Source organism: Daktulosphaira vitifoliae, unplaced genomic scaffold (assembly GCF_025091365.1).
Source record: "Daktulosphaira vitifoliae isolate Bord-2020 unplaced genomic scaffold, ASM2509136v1 Scaffold_2, whole genome shotgun sequence".
Classification (NCBI taxonomy): domain Eukaryota; kingdom Metazoa; phylum Arthropoda; class Insecta; order Hemiptera; family Phylloxeridae; genus Daktulosphaira; species Daktulosphaira vitifoliae.
Window position 1 is genome coordinate 6,396,362 of NW_026099573.1, and position 19,196 is coordinate 6,415,557.

Genomic DNA, 19,196 nt, shown 5'->3' on the forward strand with positions numbered 1-19,196 from the left:
TATTATTATTATTTCGAATGTGTTTTAGAAAGTTTTCTCAATCTAGTAAAAAATTTAAGTCCTTGCTTAATAACCGTGTTATTTTGTTATCGGAAAAATTCATTGGTCACGGCAATGGGTCATTATTTATTTACGAAGAATCGTCTAAGATAACAATATATAAATATATATATATATAACTACAAATGACTCCGTTAAAATGTATAACGCTTTGTTATAGTATAAACAAATACATATATGATACTATTCTGCAATGTTCTGTATTTCACTTTTAAACACGATGCATTTGCTCGACATCGCGTAGTTCTATCGTGGTCGCTACCAGAGCTTGTTCCTGCGCGTTTTATTCTTCAGGCTTCCTAGTCTTACCACCCTAATTGTTAACTATTATAGCATAGTGCTGTTTTATATTTTTTAAAACATAGCCGGGTGTTTTAAAATGAACAATGCAGCAAAGGTTAACCAAGAACAAAAAGACTATATTTAAAAGATATGATTCTATTGCAGTTTATATATTTTGCTAGTAATATAGCGGAAGGGAAGCCGAACAAATATCGCTTCAATTTTACATGGAAAATGGTTCATTATTTTTCTTAAATAAAACATTTATTTATTTATTTTGAATATCTACATCGTTTGAAAACGAAGCGGAAAATTGTTTAGTATTAAAGATGAGTTTGTCTAATAGAACCAAATATAATAATAAACTTGGTAAGTGTTAATTTTCTTATAAACTTGTATTAAATATAAATTAGTTTGATAAGAATCTTAGACATTACAGGACAATTTTTGTATATTTTTAGTAAAACTTCTTAATTACGCTTGTAAAACCCTTTTAAGTGCGAGCTCTGAGAAAATGTATTGGATTTGATGGCTTTGCTCTTTCATCGTTCTAATCTTAAAAATCTATTAAGTAATATAATATTTCTATTTATTAGATATTTTAACAATATAAAAATAAAGTTTTTTTTCTTTTACTCATTCTTAATATTAAGTCTATCGTGATATAATGTATAATGTAAAATATACTGTATGACTATAAGCTTTTGAGAATATCAGTTAAAATTTTGAAATATTTATAAAATCTAAAAAGTTACTTAAGTTACGCCTGAGGAGATATAAAATTTTTATTTTTAGTAATTTAATTAAGAAAGTGTTAATTTATGTTTATCAATTTGAAATGAAAATTGGTGTTGTTAAGATACGCATAATATGGGTACTATAACAATATATTGTAGGGTTGGCATGTTCATTATATTTACTGGTTACTTATTAAATACTTTGACAGAGGTGGATCGAGAATTTTTTGATAGGAGAGCGCAAAAAGTTATTAGACGTTGAATTCAATTTTGGGCTTCTTTTATCATTCAAGATACTTTGGTTAAGTATGAAATGTTTGTCTAAGGAAGAAGGGGCACGTGCCCCATAGATCCGTCGTTGCAATTTGTGTGCTGATAAAACTAATTTTTCAATAGAAATTACCATTTTAGCTTAAAGTTCAAAAAATATTATAATTTAGTTCTAAGCTTAGATGAAACTAGAAGAAGCTTAACCTCCAAAATTTAAAAAAACATTAATATAAATTTCCATTATCATGTAAAAAAACCCAGCACAAAAGAGTCGCGGAATAGTGGTGACGTGGTATAGTTGGATCAAGTATAATGATATCTGACAGTGATTAAAATCACTATAAAAAAAAACGCTTCGATACAAATTTTTAGATAGTGTTTAATTTTAAAAAATTATTATTCCAAAAGCTACATGATCTGCTATTTTCTTATTAATATTCTGATTAAGATAAATTATATCGAATGAAAAAAGGGTATAAATATTATTTCTCATAACGAAATTGTGTTGATCCATAGACTTTTCAATAAGTTATAGCATTATAAAGTTAAAAATGTATAAAATAAAATCGAGAATTTTCACACAAAAATAGGATTTGGTAGCCACTTTCACCATGAAGACAAAATAAAGTCCGAAATTTTTTTTTCCATAATAAAGTAGATTACATTAGCTTTAATTTAAGATATACATAAAAGTGTCAAACTTTCCGGATCACTTTCAAAAGTTAAGTCGAAAAAGTTAATTTTTTGTGGAAAAATTGTCATTTTAAATCCCCTCTGTGGGGACGTAAAGGGTCAAATTTATAAAAAAATATACCAATTGATAAGTAAAAACATCAAGCATCTTAAATAAAAAAATTATATTGATTTGTTCATTTTTAAAAAAGTTATGGCAGTTTTAAGGAAAAAAATTGAAAAAATGTCGAAAATTAGCGATTTTTAAATTTGTAATTTTTTTGGAGGTTTTCCCCATTTACAGAGAACGAGGGAAATTTTTTCAATTTTTGACGGTAATGCCTTTTATCAACATACATAATTAACTAATTTTATTTATTAAAGTTTTTAATACACGATATCGTAAAAATTAATTTTATTTTTTTCTAATTGACTTTAAAACTAACAAGTTGATTTTGCTGAATTTACAAACTCTTATTCCATACTATATGATGGGTTGCATTATTTTTCTTTTGAAGATTAACCATAGAAATACATTTATAATAATAAATAATAAATACAATGTATATTTCATTACGTACTGAAAAAAATAATGCAACCCAAATTACACTGTTTACAAATAATTTTACCGATGACATATAAATTCAATTATACTTATTTTTAATCATTTAATAATTTTAAAAGCCGAATGAATGATATTTAAATAAATTATTACTACATACTATGATTTTTAAGTGCTATTTTATTACACTATACGTTTTAAATTTTTTGTATGCCATAGAAATAACATTATTTTTTTTGTAAATAAAATATGAATTACGGACTCTTTTATTTAAATATAATACTAGAAAATGTTTCTTATCCGTATAAGTTCCACGTAATTAATACTATGTGGTAACTATTACATACTACAATAAGTATTAGATAGCATATAAAAAGTTGAACAATGCAACGTATTTCCGCTAAAATATTATGACCCGTGTCGGATCTATAGGCTGTTTCCGTCCTAAAATTGAGCGAGTCCTTAAAACAACACTTTACTGAATAACGTATGTTTATATAAGATTTGAATGGTACTTGACTTTTGGAAGAATAAAATTCTAGAAAAAAGTGCAATTTTTTTACGTATTAATCTTATTAATGAGGTAAAATATGTTCAGATTCGCAGAAAAAAATATATTCGACAATTTTTTTTATGTTAAATAAATGAGTTATTTTTGTTACTAGAACAAAATATTTATTTGTCGACAGTATATTAACAATAAATTTGTTGATTACTAAAGTTTTTTCAATGTTACTTGTTAATAAAAAATCAACTCTCCGTAAATCCTGAATATGGTAATTTCAAAAGGGGTCATTTTTATGTTAAAAAATCCAGCACAGTGGGGTCACGGAACAGTTGGGACGAGTATAAAATATCTTATAGTGATTTACATCACTATCATAAACAACGCTTCGATGCCAATCTATTAAATTCACAATAATTTTTATAAATTTAATTTTAAAATTACATTGATTCAAAATTTCATTCATATATTACATTACATGACTTATCACATAATATGCATTGGAAATTGTTTGTAATCATATAACCTAAACACACAATTACTATTCTGCACATAAAGAGTAAAAATCCCATTATAGGACTTCATCGAAAATAATGTAATTTTTTGACGGATGATTTCTCATAATACAACAATTGTGAAGAATTTTTTTTAATATTTTAATGCAATTCAATAGCTTTAATTTGATGTAGAATAAAATAGGGCAGACATTCCGAAAAATTTTTTTAAAAACGAAGTAAAAAAAACTTTTTGTACATGCATGGATGATATCTTTCAAACCTGTTCAGTCCCAGATTTTTCCTTGAATTTTGATAAAAAGCATATTAAAAAAAAATTTTACTGTCTTTTTCAATTAAAATCTGTGTAAAATTTTTATTTAGATAAATTTTTTTTAAAGTTACAGAAATTTTAAAATGTAGAAAAATTGTTTTTTACAATACCGTAATTTTGAGGTGTTTTTCTAAATTTCTTAAAATTAGGGTTTTTTTCGATTTTTGATGATATATTCAGCTAGATTAAAATCAGTTTTTTTTTAACGTAACGTTTATTGAAATCAGTCTATTGATAGCTGAGAATTTTCATGGAGAGACATTAAGGAAAACACACATCATTATAAAACAAGTATCTTCTTAACTTCGCATTAATGCTAAAATAATCTACAAGTTTTTACAAATTGTTATTTGCTTTGAAAAAAATTTGTGTATCGATGTTTTTACCGATTTTTATGATGAATTACTTACATATTTCTCTCAGATAAAAGGGCATCGTTTTTTTTTTAATCATTTTAAACATATAGATACTTTAAAATTTTAAATATAAAAACGTGTAGATAATGTATTAAAAAATGATTGTTGTATAATAATAAAATAAATATTTTCTTTCGTTAATAATGTTATAAAAATTTAAGGTAACTTAAGAGCTTTATTATTTCATTATATTAGTTTTTAATATAGAAATCAATAACTCTGAGTTAGATGACTACTTTTAGCTTCGATGCAAAGCTGAGAAGGTATTGGTTTTACTATGATGTGTTTTTTTTTTTTTTGTGTCTGTTACCACTTTTTCTCAGCTCTCACCGAACAGATTTCTTTCAACGATACGTCAAAAGATCACAAATCGTATCTAGTCGAAGACATTACCCTTCAAAATTGAAAAAATTTCCCTTGTTCCCCGTAAATGGGGGAAACCTCCAAAAAAATTACAAATTTAAAAATCGCTAATTTTCGAAATTTTTTCAATTTTTTTTACTAAAAACTGTCATAACTTTTTCAAAAATGAACATATGAATATAATTTTTTTTTTTTTATAGATGCTTGATATCTTTACCTATCATTTGGTATATTTTTTCTGTAAATTTGACCTTTTTTCTGCCCACAGGGGGGAATTTAAAATGACAACTTTTTCACAACAAATTTACTTTTTCAACATAACTTTTGAAAATGTTCCGGAAGGTCTGACACTTTTATATATATCTTAAATTAAAGCTAATGTAATGTACTTTAATTTGAAAAAAAAAAATTTGACCTCTGGACTTGTCTTCACGGCGAAAATGGCTACCGAATGCTATTTTCGTGTGAAAATTCTCGATTTTATTATTTATATTATATTTAACTTTATAATGCTATAACTTATTGAAAAGTTTATGGATCCACACAATTTTTTTATGAGAAATAATATTTTTTAATAAACCCTTTTCCATTCGACATACTTTATCTTAATCGAGATATTAATAAGGAACCAGCAGATCAAGTAGCTTTTGGAATAAAACACCAATTTTTTTAAAATTAAACACTATCTAAAGATTTGCATCGAAGCGTTTATTTTTGATAGTGATTTTAATCACTGTTAGATATCATTATACTTGATCCAACTATTTTTTAGCTTAATTAATTTGTCTATAAATCAAATATAGCTTAATAGCTGTATAATGAATTGCCTATACCACTTCAACACGGGCTTCTTCGGATAAAATGTCATTTTACAATTTACTTGAACGGCACTGTACTGGAAAAGGCGTGGTCGTCAGTTGTGTTGGGCGCACGGGTAAAACAAGCGCACATGTTCTATTAAGAATGGACGTTCTATGACTAACAACTGTAGAAGAAGTGGATCTCGCGAGACCAGGTTTCCGAGTCATCCGAGCACAGGAATTCGTGTGAGAGTGTATTTTGTTTTCAAACTACTTCAAGTTTTTCTCCTGATCGTCACAACTTAGAGTCAGCCTATGCTTGGCCATGTTGCCCGCACGCACTATACACTCCACTCATTACCCATTGGCATACACTGGAACGTCAGCAGAGTACAATATTTTATTACTGGCGAACACCGTGTTCAGTGCACGTTCACACGCATGAGCAACATGAGTGTCGCTGTTACAGTATTGCGTACGAAGTCGCCTTCGTAGCGAAATCTCATTAATAAATTATAATTTCAATAAATAATTATCTGTTTTTCTTTAATCATTCTTTAACCGCGTCTCAAATATTACAACCCTCCGACATGGTGTTTTTTGGTAGAAGCAAATCGGATCGCCGCGAATTGCTGGCCAGCATGGATCAAATTTCGTTACAGAAAGTACACGATAATGGTTAGTACAAGTTCATCTATGAATCTGCTCTTAAAAATTCGTCAATCACGCTTTTCTATTAAAATAATTAAATGCAAGACTGAATAACTGTCCAATTGTCATCAGATACATTAAAAAGTTTATTGAACGATGAATATATGACGCTTGACCCACTCTCAGTCGTACATTATTGACATTTTTAACAACCTTTCTTAAAGTAATCTATTGAGGTGACATAATTATTATACAAGGCTGTTGTGACAATTAATAAACAATTTTAGAGGGGAAGTAATAACTTTTTTTTTTCTGCTCCCCAAAATTATTTTCTTTGAATCCATTTAAATAAACTTAAATGGGGGAAAAAAATTATCATCATGACCAAAAATTATATGTTGATTAGGGAGTTACAACCCCCTAATCTTCCCTGGTCGTGCCACTTATTTATGTCTCTTGTAAGAATATTATTTTATTGTAACATTATTTTTACTTCTATAGCATAGATCCAATTTGAACAAAATCTCTTCATTTCTTTCTTTCATAATTATTGGGAATTTGTAATAGAATTAGGGAGTGCTGAGCTCCTTCTAGACCCCCAAAATTTCACTTATGTTTATAACTAGTGATTTAATAGGAGGATGACACATGTTTACTACTAATAATTAATTATAATAGTCCCTTTTTTTTTATTAAAATATTCAATATTATACGCTTTTGTTAAAAAATTATACAGAAATGTAAGTTCCCATTATTATCTTACAACAATTTTAATCTTGTGGTATATCATTCTTCTTAAGTATATTTTTTTATGGCTGATGGTATGAAATCGTCTTATCTGTCTGGAACTAACTTTTTACCAATTAATCTGAACATTTTGAACTATTATTATTATTTATTTATTTATTTTATGAAAGTATAATATAACAAAATCGTTAAAATGGGTTCAACTTAAACAATTCTAAATTGTTTTTTTATACAACTGATATATTATACATAAATGTTTTTTAATTATTTTCTTATGTAATCTTTTATAAGTTATTTAAAAATTGTTCATTTTATCGTCCATAGAATTGAATTTTGTTGGATAGATTCGATATCCATATATTTTTTATTATGCATTATAACTACTCAAAGTGTGGAAGTATGGGATGAAGACATTTGTGATTTTATGTGTTCTTATTCAATAGAGGTGCTAATTTTAAGTTATATCACTGTTTATTTAATTTAAATTTAATGAAGCACAGTTCTAGGAAATATTTTTAAATGAGGACATTTTAGAAATAAAAAATTTAATTATTGTAAAAAAATAGTGGCAGATATGCTTTTTCAATATATTTTAGAAACAATTTTCTAAAAAAATATTTTGAACTTAATCTTCTTTTACAGACATTTTAATATTTTATATAAGTAATATAAGAAAAACAAGAAATTCAGCTCACTCAAAAATATTTTACTATTTACGTCTATATGTCAAGTTATTAAATACTTGAATTATGCTTTATGGTCGAATCCAAGTAGTTGGGATTAAGGCGAGGAAAAAGAAGAATGAATTATGCTTTTTAACTTTGATCCATAACGTTCATTTTGTATAGTTTTATACCATACAACTGTAGTGCAAATAATAACGTTTCAAGTTTTTTAAAGTACACTTAAAATTGAATATTCCCACGAATTATTGCAAATCGAAAAAATAATTATCAAATATTACATAAATTTGTAGTAATATAGTTAATCACATCGTAGTTTGAAAATATTACGATTTAGTAATATGAATGAGTCTTGAAGCATCTGATTATTTTTATTTTTAAAGGAACAATAAAATTACTTTTAAATTGCTTTAATAAATTAAATAAAATTACTTTAATTAATACAAATTTAAGAGCTAGACATTTTTTTAAATGAAATTTTATATAAATTTATGGTTTACTTTAAAATATACTTTTTAAACACCCACACGGTTCTCTTTCTTTTCTAATTTATGGTATATTTTTCCAAAATAAAATAAATGTATTGTTTCAGAAACAAAAACTTTATAAAAAAAATTAGTTTAATGAATTTTATTTTACGGATGTTTCACAAATATTTAATCTGTTATATTATTATAAAATATTTCAGTAATATCACGGTTGTTGGATTTAGAAAATGCTTTTATTCATATGAAACGCGTTTTGTATTCTGCATTTTAAGAGTGTTAGATTCAAAGTATCATACAAGATAATGTATATGATATGATATAAGATATGTGATAAGATTTTTCTACAAATTTAGTTACTACACTATTAATATTTATTTCAATTTATTTATTTTTAATCACGCGGAATTAATTCTGTAAGGTGAAACTATAATGAAATTAAGGGGATTATATATACCTCAAGTTGAAAGCAATAATACGATCAAACTAAATTTTTTATTTTAAGATTATAGGAAAAATTTCTCTTTCGTTTGCCCCATTTATAAAGACAAAATTCAAATTAATTTTATTTTAAACGGATTGATATAATTTTTATTTTTAAATACCCGTAATATTATGTGAATTGATTCATTATTTTTTTTTTTACATTTTTAGCTGCTTTTCAGTATGTTCGAGACAATATTGATGAAATTAATCGTCATGTTGAAGCTAAAGAGACTGATATAATTTTTCTCAAAACTTTAATGGGCAATCCAACTATGGAATCTATTGTTAAAGTAAGACAGCAATATATTATTTTTATACAATGTTGGATCTTGAATATAATTGTACTTCCCCAAAATAGGGACAGATATAGTAAGTGTTTACAAAATGATCAATGGAGAGTAAAATAATATATTGCAATTTCACATATAATAAATAAATTAGTATATGTGCTACAGAGTTAGCCGTTTTATCATCTTAAAAGTTTCAATCACTTAAAATAAATTAATGAGACTAAATATGAGAGATTTGTATATTTTATACGTGATATTTTACCGTTGTTCTTTGGCATTTTTTTATATTAAAGTATAAATAATTATTTTAGTTAGTTGATTAATGTTAAAAAATACCAAGTGGCATATTTAAAATATGTGCACAGGGGCACATGTTTACCCCATTGACTGAGTCATGTAAATATTTTATCAAGCAATATAATAATATATAATATCATTTGAAAAAGTAATTTTTTGATTATCGATAATATGAAATGTTAGTCAATATAGTTGTCTAGTGGAGTAAAATTTGACGCCCGCACAGTTGTCTCGTTATTGTTATCACCTATTTTTGAAGTGTTTATTACGTAGAGATACAACTGCATAAAAAGAAATATTTTTATTAATCAAAATGGATTCAAAACAAATAACAGATTTTTTTTTAAAAAAATCTAAAATATGTGTTTTATGTGTTAACAAAAGTTATGAGCAAAAAAAAAAGTTATTTTATGGTACCTTATTCATGATCATTTGTTGTGCCCCCTCCATTATAAATATCTAAATACGCCACTGAAAATACCTACAGTATCAGTTAAATATTTAAAATAATGAAACCCTTTTTTAACTATAATGAATAAACGTTAAACCTTTGACAATGCGTGAGCGGAAATGAGACAATTTTTTTTTATATCTATATATTGTGGACTACCGTGTAAATAGAGTTTTTACTCTATTTATATGATTAATAGTAATACATTATATTTATTAAATGTATAAAACTGCAACTAAATTAATAACTTTTTTTATTTAAATTTAATAATGGATTTAACATTTTAAAAACTCTAACTTTTGAAATACGGGCGATATATAAGAGATGGTGACCAATAAAATAAGTAATAACATTTAGAAGACAAGAAAATTCGTATATTTTTGTCTGATTCCTGTGTATTTGAAAAACATATTTTTAACTAATAATAATTAAGTTTTCTTAAATTTAACTGACAATATTTATAAGTTATGAAAAAATTATCATTTTTTTGAAAATTTTTTTTTAATTATGCCTTCTTAGACTACGTTTAAAGCATTTTTTTTTCAAAATATCCATTTTTTATTTCTTTTCTTACAAAAACTTTCAATAGGTCGATAATAATCCTAGTACAAATACTCATTGAGTGAGAATGGCAACAGCTTGTACTGATGTACGTATACTCTGCCTGCGTTCTATGCTAACTCTATTAAAATGTTTGTAATTCGATGAGTACTTGACCTAAAATTGTTATCTACTAATCAACATTTCTTGTAATAAAAGAGCTTCACAATTTTATTTTTTCAAATAATCAAAAACATAATTTGTTGGTAACGCAAAATTAAAAAAATCACAAATCTTTGGGGAGGGGGTATGATCCCCTCTATTTTCGTCTAAAAAATTAGGTAAAAAATATGAAAAACTTTGATAATGACATTTTTTGTTTTGACTTATCATTATTGACCTAATGTTATGATATATTTAAATTTATTTCCTAATTAAACGATTTTCTTAACCGCTTTCCCTATCACTTTATACGGGTCTAGCATTTCTGATTTTCCTTTGAATATCTTACATAAAGTAACATGTTATTAAATTATTTTTAAAATATTCTTATAAACTTTGTTAATAAAATCAATTTTTTAATCAGTAAATTTTTTAATAATAATTGATTCATATTGAATCATATTTATTCTTTAAAAATGGCTATTAAAATGTTACTTTATCTAACATTGGTGTAATTGTGTGTTAATTTTTTAATAGATAAAGTAAAGTGTTATTTAATATATTACAATCAATTTTCTATTTGACGTTTTTTTTTTTCAGTTTCAGTACCAATTAATACCAATTGTTCTATTCCTTTTGAAATCTAAGTTCATTTGGATTTAATATAATGTGTGAAAATAATTACTAAAATGTTTAGTTCTTTTATAATCAATATATGTCAAATTTCTATTTAAATTTAACAGTTATTACATGTTATTCTGACATTGTCATAATAGAGAACATAGAGAAGAACTCTAAGAGAAAATTACTTTCCATTTTCTATTATTATTTTTCAAATAACCGAAGAGTTATTAATTATGTTTACTGAATTATAAACTTTGACTATTACTGTTAAGTATTTATTTTAGTGTACGATTTTTTTTGGGAATTTTTTATCAGTTTAATGACGATACGTCTAAAAGCAAATGTATTCAAGAAGCTTCTTTAATAAAAAATGATCTTCTACTTTTGTTTAAGCTCAACAATTTTGACTCCATATATCTTAATGACAGTATGATTTTTAAAAGCAAAGTTTAATCGCAATTATAATCACTAAATTATGGAAAATAGGTATATGTTAATGGAACGTTTGCAAAATGTTTTAAATTATATTACATTTTATACTTAAAGGTTTAAGTTGGTTATTGACGTTTATGAGTTAATTGGTATATCAGTTTTCTTCATAATTTATAAAACTGTTATGTACTGTATTGTGTTGTTGTAAATAGACATCAATGAATTACTGCACATTAGTATTTCTAATTTTTTCATATTGTATAGATAGAAGATAATTAAGTATATTGATTATATAGAATAATCCGTTTAACATATTCTACTTGATTACTTAAAAAACTTTTATCCTTTTTTAGTTATACATTTTTTATGATTTATCAATTATTAATTATTTTTTCGGTTCATCCCTTATATCTTATAAGGGTATCTATTTTATTTTTTTAATTAATGAAACATTTTTTTTTTTTTTGAAATATGATATTTAAAATTATTTTATAATTCTTCATAATATATTAGTTGTATTGTTCAATAAGGCTCTTCTTATTTGTATGAATATAAGTCGAAGTAAGTTTAATTCATAATTAATTATATTCAGTTTTTATTATTAATGTTTAATACTAATTCTAGTAATTAGGTAATTTTATTTCCATGTGATTCCATGTAGAATTTTAACCACGTAAAATTTACTTGGGGATTATGGAAATTGAAACAATACTACAGTTGTATTAAAGTGTCAGTTAATATTATGAAGTATAAAAATAAATATTTATGAATTTTAGTATACATTTTTTCAACCAAATTAGAAAAGAAAAAAAAATTTATATATTAGAGCCAAAATATTGGTTTTGACTCAATTTAACACTACCCTTATTTTTATTTAATTTATAATCTAGAAAATATTTTTCCATGTAGATAGAAAAATTAACTTCTAATGAAGTGTTAATTCTTCAACTTAACACACTTTTAACAAAATGCATTATTTTTTCAATATATTTGGGCCTTAAAAAATAAGCAGAATTATTTATTTATATTTATTTAGAAATTTAAATTATACGGTATTGAATACTTTTTTGTTCTTGTAGTTACTCTATTCTTGTAGTACTCGAATAGTTAATATCAATGAGTTTTCTTATACTATCAAACATCAATAAAAATACATTTTTTGAGTGATATACTAAAAATAATTTTCCTTGAAGTTATACCACAAGTAACCTGATAAAATGTATTAAAAATAACAGAAATAAGACTTGTATAAACATAATAACACAAATACAAATTGTGCACCTTTTCTATTACCAAATTAATATATTAATAAAACTGAACCAACACCTTATGAATGATATTAAAATTTTAGTTATTAAAATAAATATAACATTACATTACAATTAATAGGTTTTAAAATCTACAATTTTTTTTTTTTTATAAGAGAATAAAATAAAATATTTTGCATTACTCAAAAAATAAAATATCAAATTGAAATAAGTTTCTTTGAGTAGAAATATTTTCAGTTTTATCATTCATAAGTGAATAATATAATTTATAATGACATAAAAAGAATTCTATTACCGAGAATGAAGCGTCTAATAATCGGGCGATTTTTAACGAATGAAAAACGTGAAATATTTTTAATTTCCATTCTCAGTTATTACATTGTATATCGTACATTGCACAAGTACCTAAAACGAAATTTAGAATAAGGAAAATTATTAGAGTATAATAAGGTGATCACCCTCATTTCGACATATTGCTTAAATACCGGCTGTCAATTACTTTTATCGTTACAAGTGAAAGACTTGTTAATTACATTGTTTGAAATGGACAAATTTTAATATTAATGGCGATAGTCACTTAATTTTTAGAATAGTAAGAAAGAATGATATATGTTAACACGTACCAAAAATAAATTCAAACTAAAACTTAATATAATTTTTAAAAAAATAAAGTAAAAAAATCATTGACATAGATCAATTTAGTTTTTTATTTGTCATCTAAACTAACGAGGAATACGTTTATATATTGAATATATCACTAACTTAACAGCTGTCGTTTCTTAACAATACACAAGTGCATTGTTGTCATAAGGAAATATGTAACCTAATACTATACTTAGAGGTATTCTTGATACGTAAGATAGTAATTTATCTTTTCCAATATACACAAGAAAAATTTTTTATTTAACATAATACAGGAACATTTACGTAATCACAAGAGAGTCATGAAATCCCCCTTCCACTGACACAAAATTATAGCAGTGAGGTATAGTAAATGGGTAAAGCTCCCGTATAATTTTCATAATTTCACATTTTGAAAGTTTTACGGACCCTTCCTATAGTAAATTTCTAAGTCGCTAAGGGATCTTGAGACTCCAATTCCAGCTTTGACTACACCCCTAAAATAGTATAATAGTTCTTGAAATTGAATTGTATTTTTAATAAAAAATAAATTGTAAATTAATGTATATTGTTATTCGTTACATAAGTGACAGGGTTTAGATAAAATGGTTAAATATTTTTACTATACTTTGGAATTTTAACTTCACAATAAACATTAATTGTATTTCAAATGACAAACTATTTTGGGTATTTTAAAAGGTGCAACAATTAAGAAATACTACTAATACTAATACTGCATAACTATAAAATAAGTTTTATCGTTATTAATTAGTAAATGCCAAATATGTAAACATCAGTATTCGGACGCGAATTTGGGGTACATTTATGAAAATCTACTCCTACTATCATTACCCGTCAACGTAGAATTTATCAAAACATTATAATTTTATATAAAAAAAATTAATTAATACGTTTATTAATAGAAATTAGATTATTTAAGACATTTAATTTATCAGATAAATACATATAATGTAGAGGAATTTGGTATGAATACTTAAACCTTTGATTTCTTATACAACAATTACAGTTCATAAAATAAAATCTTTGTAGATGTAAGGTTTAGTGGGATCATTGAGCCTATAGATAATAAACCCTAGTGGTGTTTTGAGGTCAACTATGAACATGATGACAATAAAAGAAACTTACAAAAACCTGAAGACAAAAACCAAAATATTCTTTGAGGCTATAGTCTATTGCATAGTTACTGTATAATGAAAATCCCGCCGCCGGTTGTCCTTGTCGTTGCAACGAACAGGAAAACAATTTATGAATGTGTTAATGCAAACAACTAGAAAAAATTCAAAATTAATATTCGTACAATTGATTTATATTTGGTACAGATATTTTTAATGTTAATTATTTAGTCAAGAATAAATTGCACAGTATTTGAATTTCAGATCTTAAAACATCTCAATTGCAGCAAATCTAAAAGATTTGCTTTTATTTCGAAATTTTGAGGAAGTTAAATCGTCGTTAAAATTTAGCTCGTTAATTTGAATGAAAGTCGAATTTTCTTATCAAGACAACGAGGATATTTGTTTAGTTGTTAAAAGGCATTTACTGGTAGTGAATACAGTGTGTATTAACACAGGTCGTTTTGCTGCGTACAGTGACAAGATATTTTCCTGTCACAGTGCCAATTAGTAGTACTATACAGGTACGAGTTTCTAATGAAAATGTTCATTAAGAACACAAGAGTATTCATATACACGTTTTGAAAAGGTCAAAAATCCGGACAGGTTCTTCTGTACCGTCCGCACGTTGAGAATCCTTAAAAATCCGTTAACCACCTGTGTCTGTCTGTTGACGACCACAGCCCCTTCTCTGTACAGGTACACGAGCGTCTACCTAAATGATATACCAACAGTAACGATATTGCAATACGTCGTCTCCCACCTACAGAAGTGTTATGCTCCTACTCTTCGTTGTATTCAGTAAAACAAGTGACACGTCTAGTCGGTTGTTAGTGTTCAAACATATTGTAGTAAAGTGTTTGGGAAGTGTGGTGACCACGTCGCTTGTTGAACGATTTCGTTGCAAATTACCCGCGTTTTACGATTTTTCGGTTTTGTAACGTTTTACAATAAATAAACAGTTCACGACGATGAATACTCACACGGCTTACTAACAGATAACTTAAAAACATCTTGACGCCAACGCACAAAGTATTTACGTCCTGCGCGGCCGAAAAGGAATTCCTCAACGACAAGGTACAGTGAGTCATTTTTTCATCACATTTCACCAACTTTTCATGACTTCCTATGATTTTTTGAAACAATTTCTGTAATTTTTTTTTTTTTTGAGGAAGTGTTGAATTTTTTTGTTAGATGATCATTTTTGGACGTTACCGAGTTTGTGAGCAGCTCAGGTTTTAACGAGATAGTATTGTTATTGTTTTGGTTTCTAAACTCATAACAAAGATCTTAGTTGTTCTGAACGGGCGTGGTTTGTTATTGTTGTTGCCTATAGAGTATTTAGAAAAATTAAAAAAATATTGTACGCTTTCCGCGTCTAATTTAACGTCCTTCGGTATATTTGGAAATTTTGTTTGTTTTTTTTAGTTATTGGTTCCGTTAAAATCAAATTAGAAACGCTCCTTTTATATGCTAAAAAAGATCCTTTAATAATATTTTTTAGGAGATTTAATCTAAAAGAGGTGTCTAAAATTCCACATGAATTTCAAATTTAAAATCATTCCGATTGTATAGGATTTCCATAGTAATATTGTTCATTTCTCGATGTATAGATTCCCCTATACGAGCCCAATAATATCACTTGTGTCTCAATATATCTTAATGATAATATATAATTATTCTTTTAAATTTATTATTATTATTTAGAAATATTCATTTTTTAATTTTATATAAAATTCATAATTTGTTTAATTTTACGAAAAAAATTAATGAGTTGTTATTAATTGTTTGTATCTATTTTAACGGCGCACGCGAAAACATTTTTTTGGTGAAACGTTAGGATGTTCCTGAAAACATTTTTGTCGAACGGTCCTTGTCCAGAAAAGGGGTCGAGGTCAAACGGCGTCAATTGTTTTTAATTGTAATATACTTTTGTGTAATCAATAGTCCAGTTGCGTTTTGTTTATTTATCGTATAAAACGAAATTCCTGTCTCTAAAGGAGACGCGGATACAATGGCGGTATGGAGCAATGCCGCTCCCTCCAATTACAATTATTTTCTAAAAAAGGTCCTCATTTTGAATAATGGTTTTTCAAATTTCTTCTGGGTTCGCGCCTTCCTAAACTACATAAATCGAATACGTGAATATTTATTTATTTATTGTTCATATTATGCAAAATCATTTCGGAAGAAACATAAATGTGCGTATTGTGAAACTTTTTACAAATCATTTTAAATTATGTTTACTTAATATTTTTTGAATTTTGAAAAACACAATAAGGAATTCATTAGTTACGTGAACCTATATTATTTTGTAAATATTTAGAAATTGTAAAATGCATCTTATGTTATATCCTGAATAATATTTTAGAAATAATATTTTGTTAACCGAATTATTATTTAAAAATGTATTAATTGCTTGAAAATGCCTGTTACTATTAATGACAATTAAGTATGGATAAAAATAAAAATCGATTGTTGACTTACCGGTCAGAGTTCCGTTAGCGACTGTTACATTATATTTATTATTTTGATTCTTTCCTAACAACCTTTAAAAGGGGATCGAACTTTGATTTAGAAACCCCAGTTCACCACAAGAGTTGGTAGAAATGTTTGATTACTTATCGTTGTCAATAGCTACCAATAATATTTAATGTATTGTTTGTAAGCTACGGCCGTATGAGTCTTGTTGCTGCATGACTATGATATGATCGCGTGTTATTTCAGAACAATTCACCATTGTTATAAAAACATTATTTTAGCCGTGTATTCTTTATTCACTCTATATATTCACAGACGTTTCCGATTATTTTTCTCACAAAAATTTTAGTTATTCATGAATTATTGTAAATTTCCATTGTGTTATAAATAATTTAAAAATCGTTATGTCCGCATTAAACGTCAACGTCATAACACGATTTGTTTTTAAGGTTCAAAATTGTTTAGAAGAGTGTCAAACTTGTGAACCTGTAGCTAGTAATTCGAAGCAAACTTTAAACGAAGTGTGCCATCAATGCAAGTTGTCCAAACACCCAATTGCTAAAGATTTACTCTCAATTTTTACTAAATTACATTTTAGGGTAAGCTTAGAGCTGACGATTGAAGTTTTATTTATTTCGAACAAATATTTTATTTCAACACATGACATTTACTTTTATAGGAACTTTTAAAAATACATGATAAAGTAGCCATTAAAAGATTCAAAAGATCATTAGAAAGACCTGATTTACCACCAACGCCACCTACACCACCTCTACACAAAAACGGAACTAAGATGTCTTCTCAATACAAAGTAATTGGATTACGTAAAAAACCAGATGAACCTTTGGTAAAATAGTTTCTAGACTTATAAAATATACTCAATAAAAATTGTGAGTTTAAAATATATTTGTTAATGTTTAAAATTTTAGGGCTTAACAGTAGAACAAGATGAGAATGGTAACCTCATTGTGGCTAGAATTTTATCTGGAGGAGCAATTGAGAGACAGGGACTACTCAAGAAAGGAGATGTTATATTAGAAATTAATGGTGAAAGGGTTGATAGTCCAGAAGATTTAATGAATGAAGTTAGTCGAAGTAAAGACACATTACAAATAAGAATTGCTCCAGGATTTTATCACAAAAATACAGCTAAAACCCAACAAGTAATTCAATTAAACCATTATGATTTCATTATGTTTTATTTAGCTTATAATGGATAAATAATTATTCAATTCAACAGTGTTACATGAGAGCACTTTTTGACTATGATCCTAATGAAGATAATCTTATTCCGTGTAAAGAAATAGGCTTGCCATTCAAGCATGGCGATATTCTTCAGGTAAATTCTTAAAATATATTTTATTTTTTCTATATATTACTATTTTTAGAATTTATTTTTAACAATAAACTTTTTTAGATTTAATTTTTTTGCTTGTTTTAGGTATTAGACCAGAAAGATCCCAATTGGTGGCAAGCAACAAAAGTTGGCAAGAATGAGCTACCAAGATTGATCCCTTCTCAAGAACTTGAAGAAAGAAGAAAAGCTTTTGTTCCCCCTGAAGCTGATTATGTTCATAAAATTAGTATATGTGGAACTAGGGTAAATTTAATTTCAAAAGCTTTCACTGTAAATGGTGCAATAAATCCTTTTTTGTGTATTAGTGTTTCAACTTATTATTTTTTAATAATGACAATTTTTTAATTTTTTCTAAAATAATTTTATTAAAAAAATTAAATAGTTAATCATTAGATTGATGTCTATAATTAGATTAATTAACTTTCTGTTTAATTATAAATTTATTTTTTTTCCAAAATTAATGTTCATTTCCTCTTTTATTTATTGTTATCAAATCTAATAAATTAAATATTTATTTATATTTTTTTAGATTTCAAAAAAGAAGTGTAAAAAAATGTATCAATCAAAATGGAATGGTGAATTTGACAAGGCAGAATTAATATTATATGAAGAAGTAACAAAAATGCCTCCTTTCAAAAGACGCACTCTAGCATTAATTGGTACTACAGGAGTAGGCAGAAGAACTTTAAAAAATCGTTTGATAAATAGTGATCCCAACAAGTTTGCTGGAGTTGTTCCATGTTAGTTTAAACTGATAATTATTAGTTCATTAAAAAAGCAAAAAAAAAAAAAAACCCAGCACAGGGGGGTCGCGGCACAGTGGTGACGTGGCATAGTTGGATCAAGTATAATGATATCTGACAGTGATTAAAATCACTATCAAAAAAAAACGCTTCGATGCAAATCTTTAGATAGTGTTTAATTTTAAAAAATTGGTGGATTATTCCAAAAGCTTCATAAACTGCTAGTTCCTTATTAATATCCTGATTAAGA

The 19,196-nt window shown here is 26.2% G+C and overlaps 2 protein-coding genes across 4 annotated transcripts in view; one reads left to right on the top strand and one right to left on the bottom strand.

Moving 5' to 3' along the window:
* Nucleotides 1-656: 656 nt before the first annotated feature.
* The window catches only part of LOC126900116 (protein PALS2), a 20,455-nt gene continuing 1,915 nt past the window's right edge, over nucleotides 657-19,196 (top strand). Inside the window, exons 1-8 of one of the 3 annotated variants that reach the window (XM_050675604.1) lie at nucleotides 657-711; nucleotides 8,716-8,837; nucleotides 17,296-17,445; nucleotides 17,526-17,693; nucleotides 17,776-18,009; nucleotides 18,087-18,185; nucleotides 18,288-18,446; nucleotides 18,733-18,943. In XM_050675604.1, the coding sequence (XP_050531561.1) occupies nucleotides 672-711; nucleotides 8,716-8,837; nucleotides 17,296-17,445; nucleotides 17,526-17,693; nucleotides 17,776-18,009; nucleotides 18,087-18,185; nucleotides 18,288-18,446; nucleotides 18,733-18,943 (1,183 nt within the window). In that variant the 5' untranslated portion in view covers nucleotides 657-671. Of the gene's footprint in view, nucleotides 712-5,916; nucleotides 6,174-8,715; nucleotides 8,838-15,163; nucleotides 15,443-17,295; nucleotides 17,446-17,525; nucleotides 17,694-17,775; nucleotides 18,010-18,086; nucleotides 18,186-18,287; nucleotides 18,447-18,732; nucleotides 18,944-19,196 lie in introns of those variants that run through there. The other 2 variants (XM_050675603.1, XM_050675606.1) reach the window with 2 other exon arrangements.
* The window catches only part of LOC126900115 (calcium permeable stress-gated cation channel 1), a 16,226-nt gene continuing 11,247 nt past the window's right edge, over nucleotides 14,218-19,196 (bottom strand). Inside the window, exon 16 of the mRNA XM_050675602.1 lies at nucleotides 14,218-14,520. Within this exon, the coding sequence (XP_050531559.1) occupies nucleotides 14,497-14,520 (24 nt within the window). The 3' untranslated portion in view covers nucleotides 14,218-14,496. The remainder of the gene's footprint in view (nucleotides 14,521-19,196) is intronic.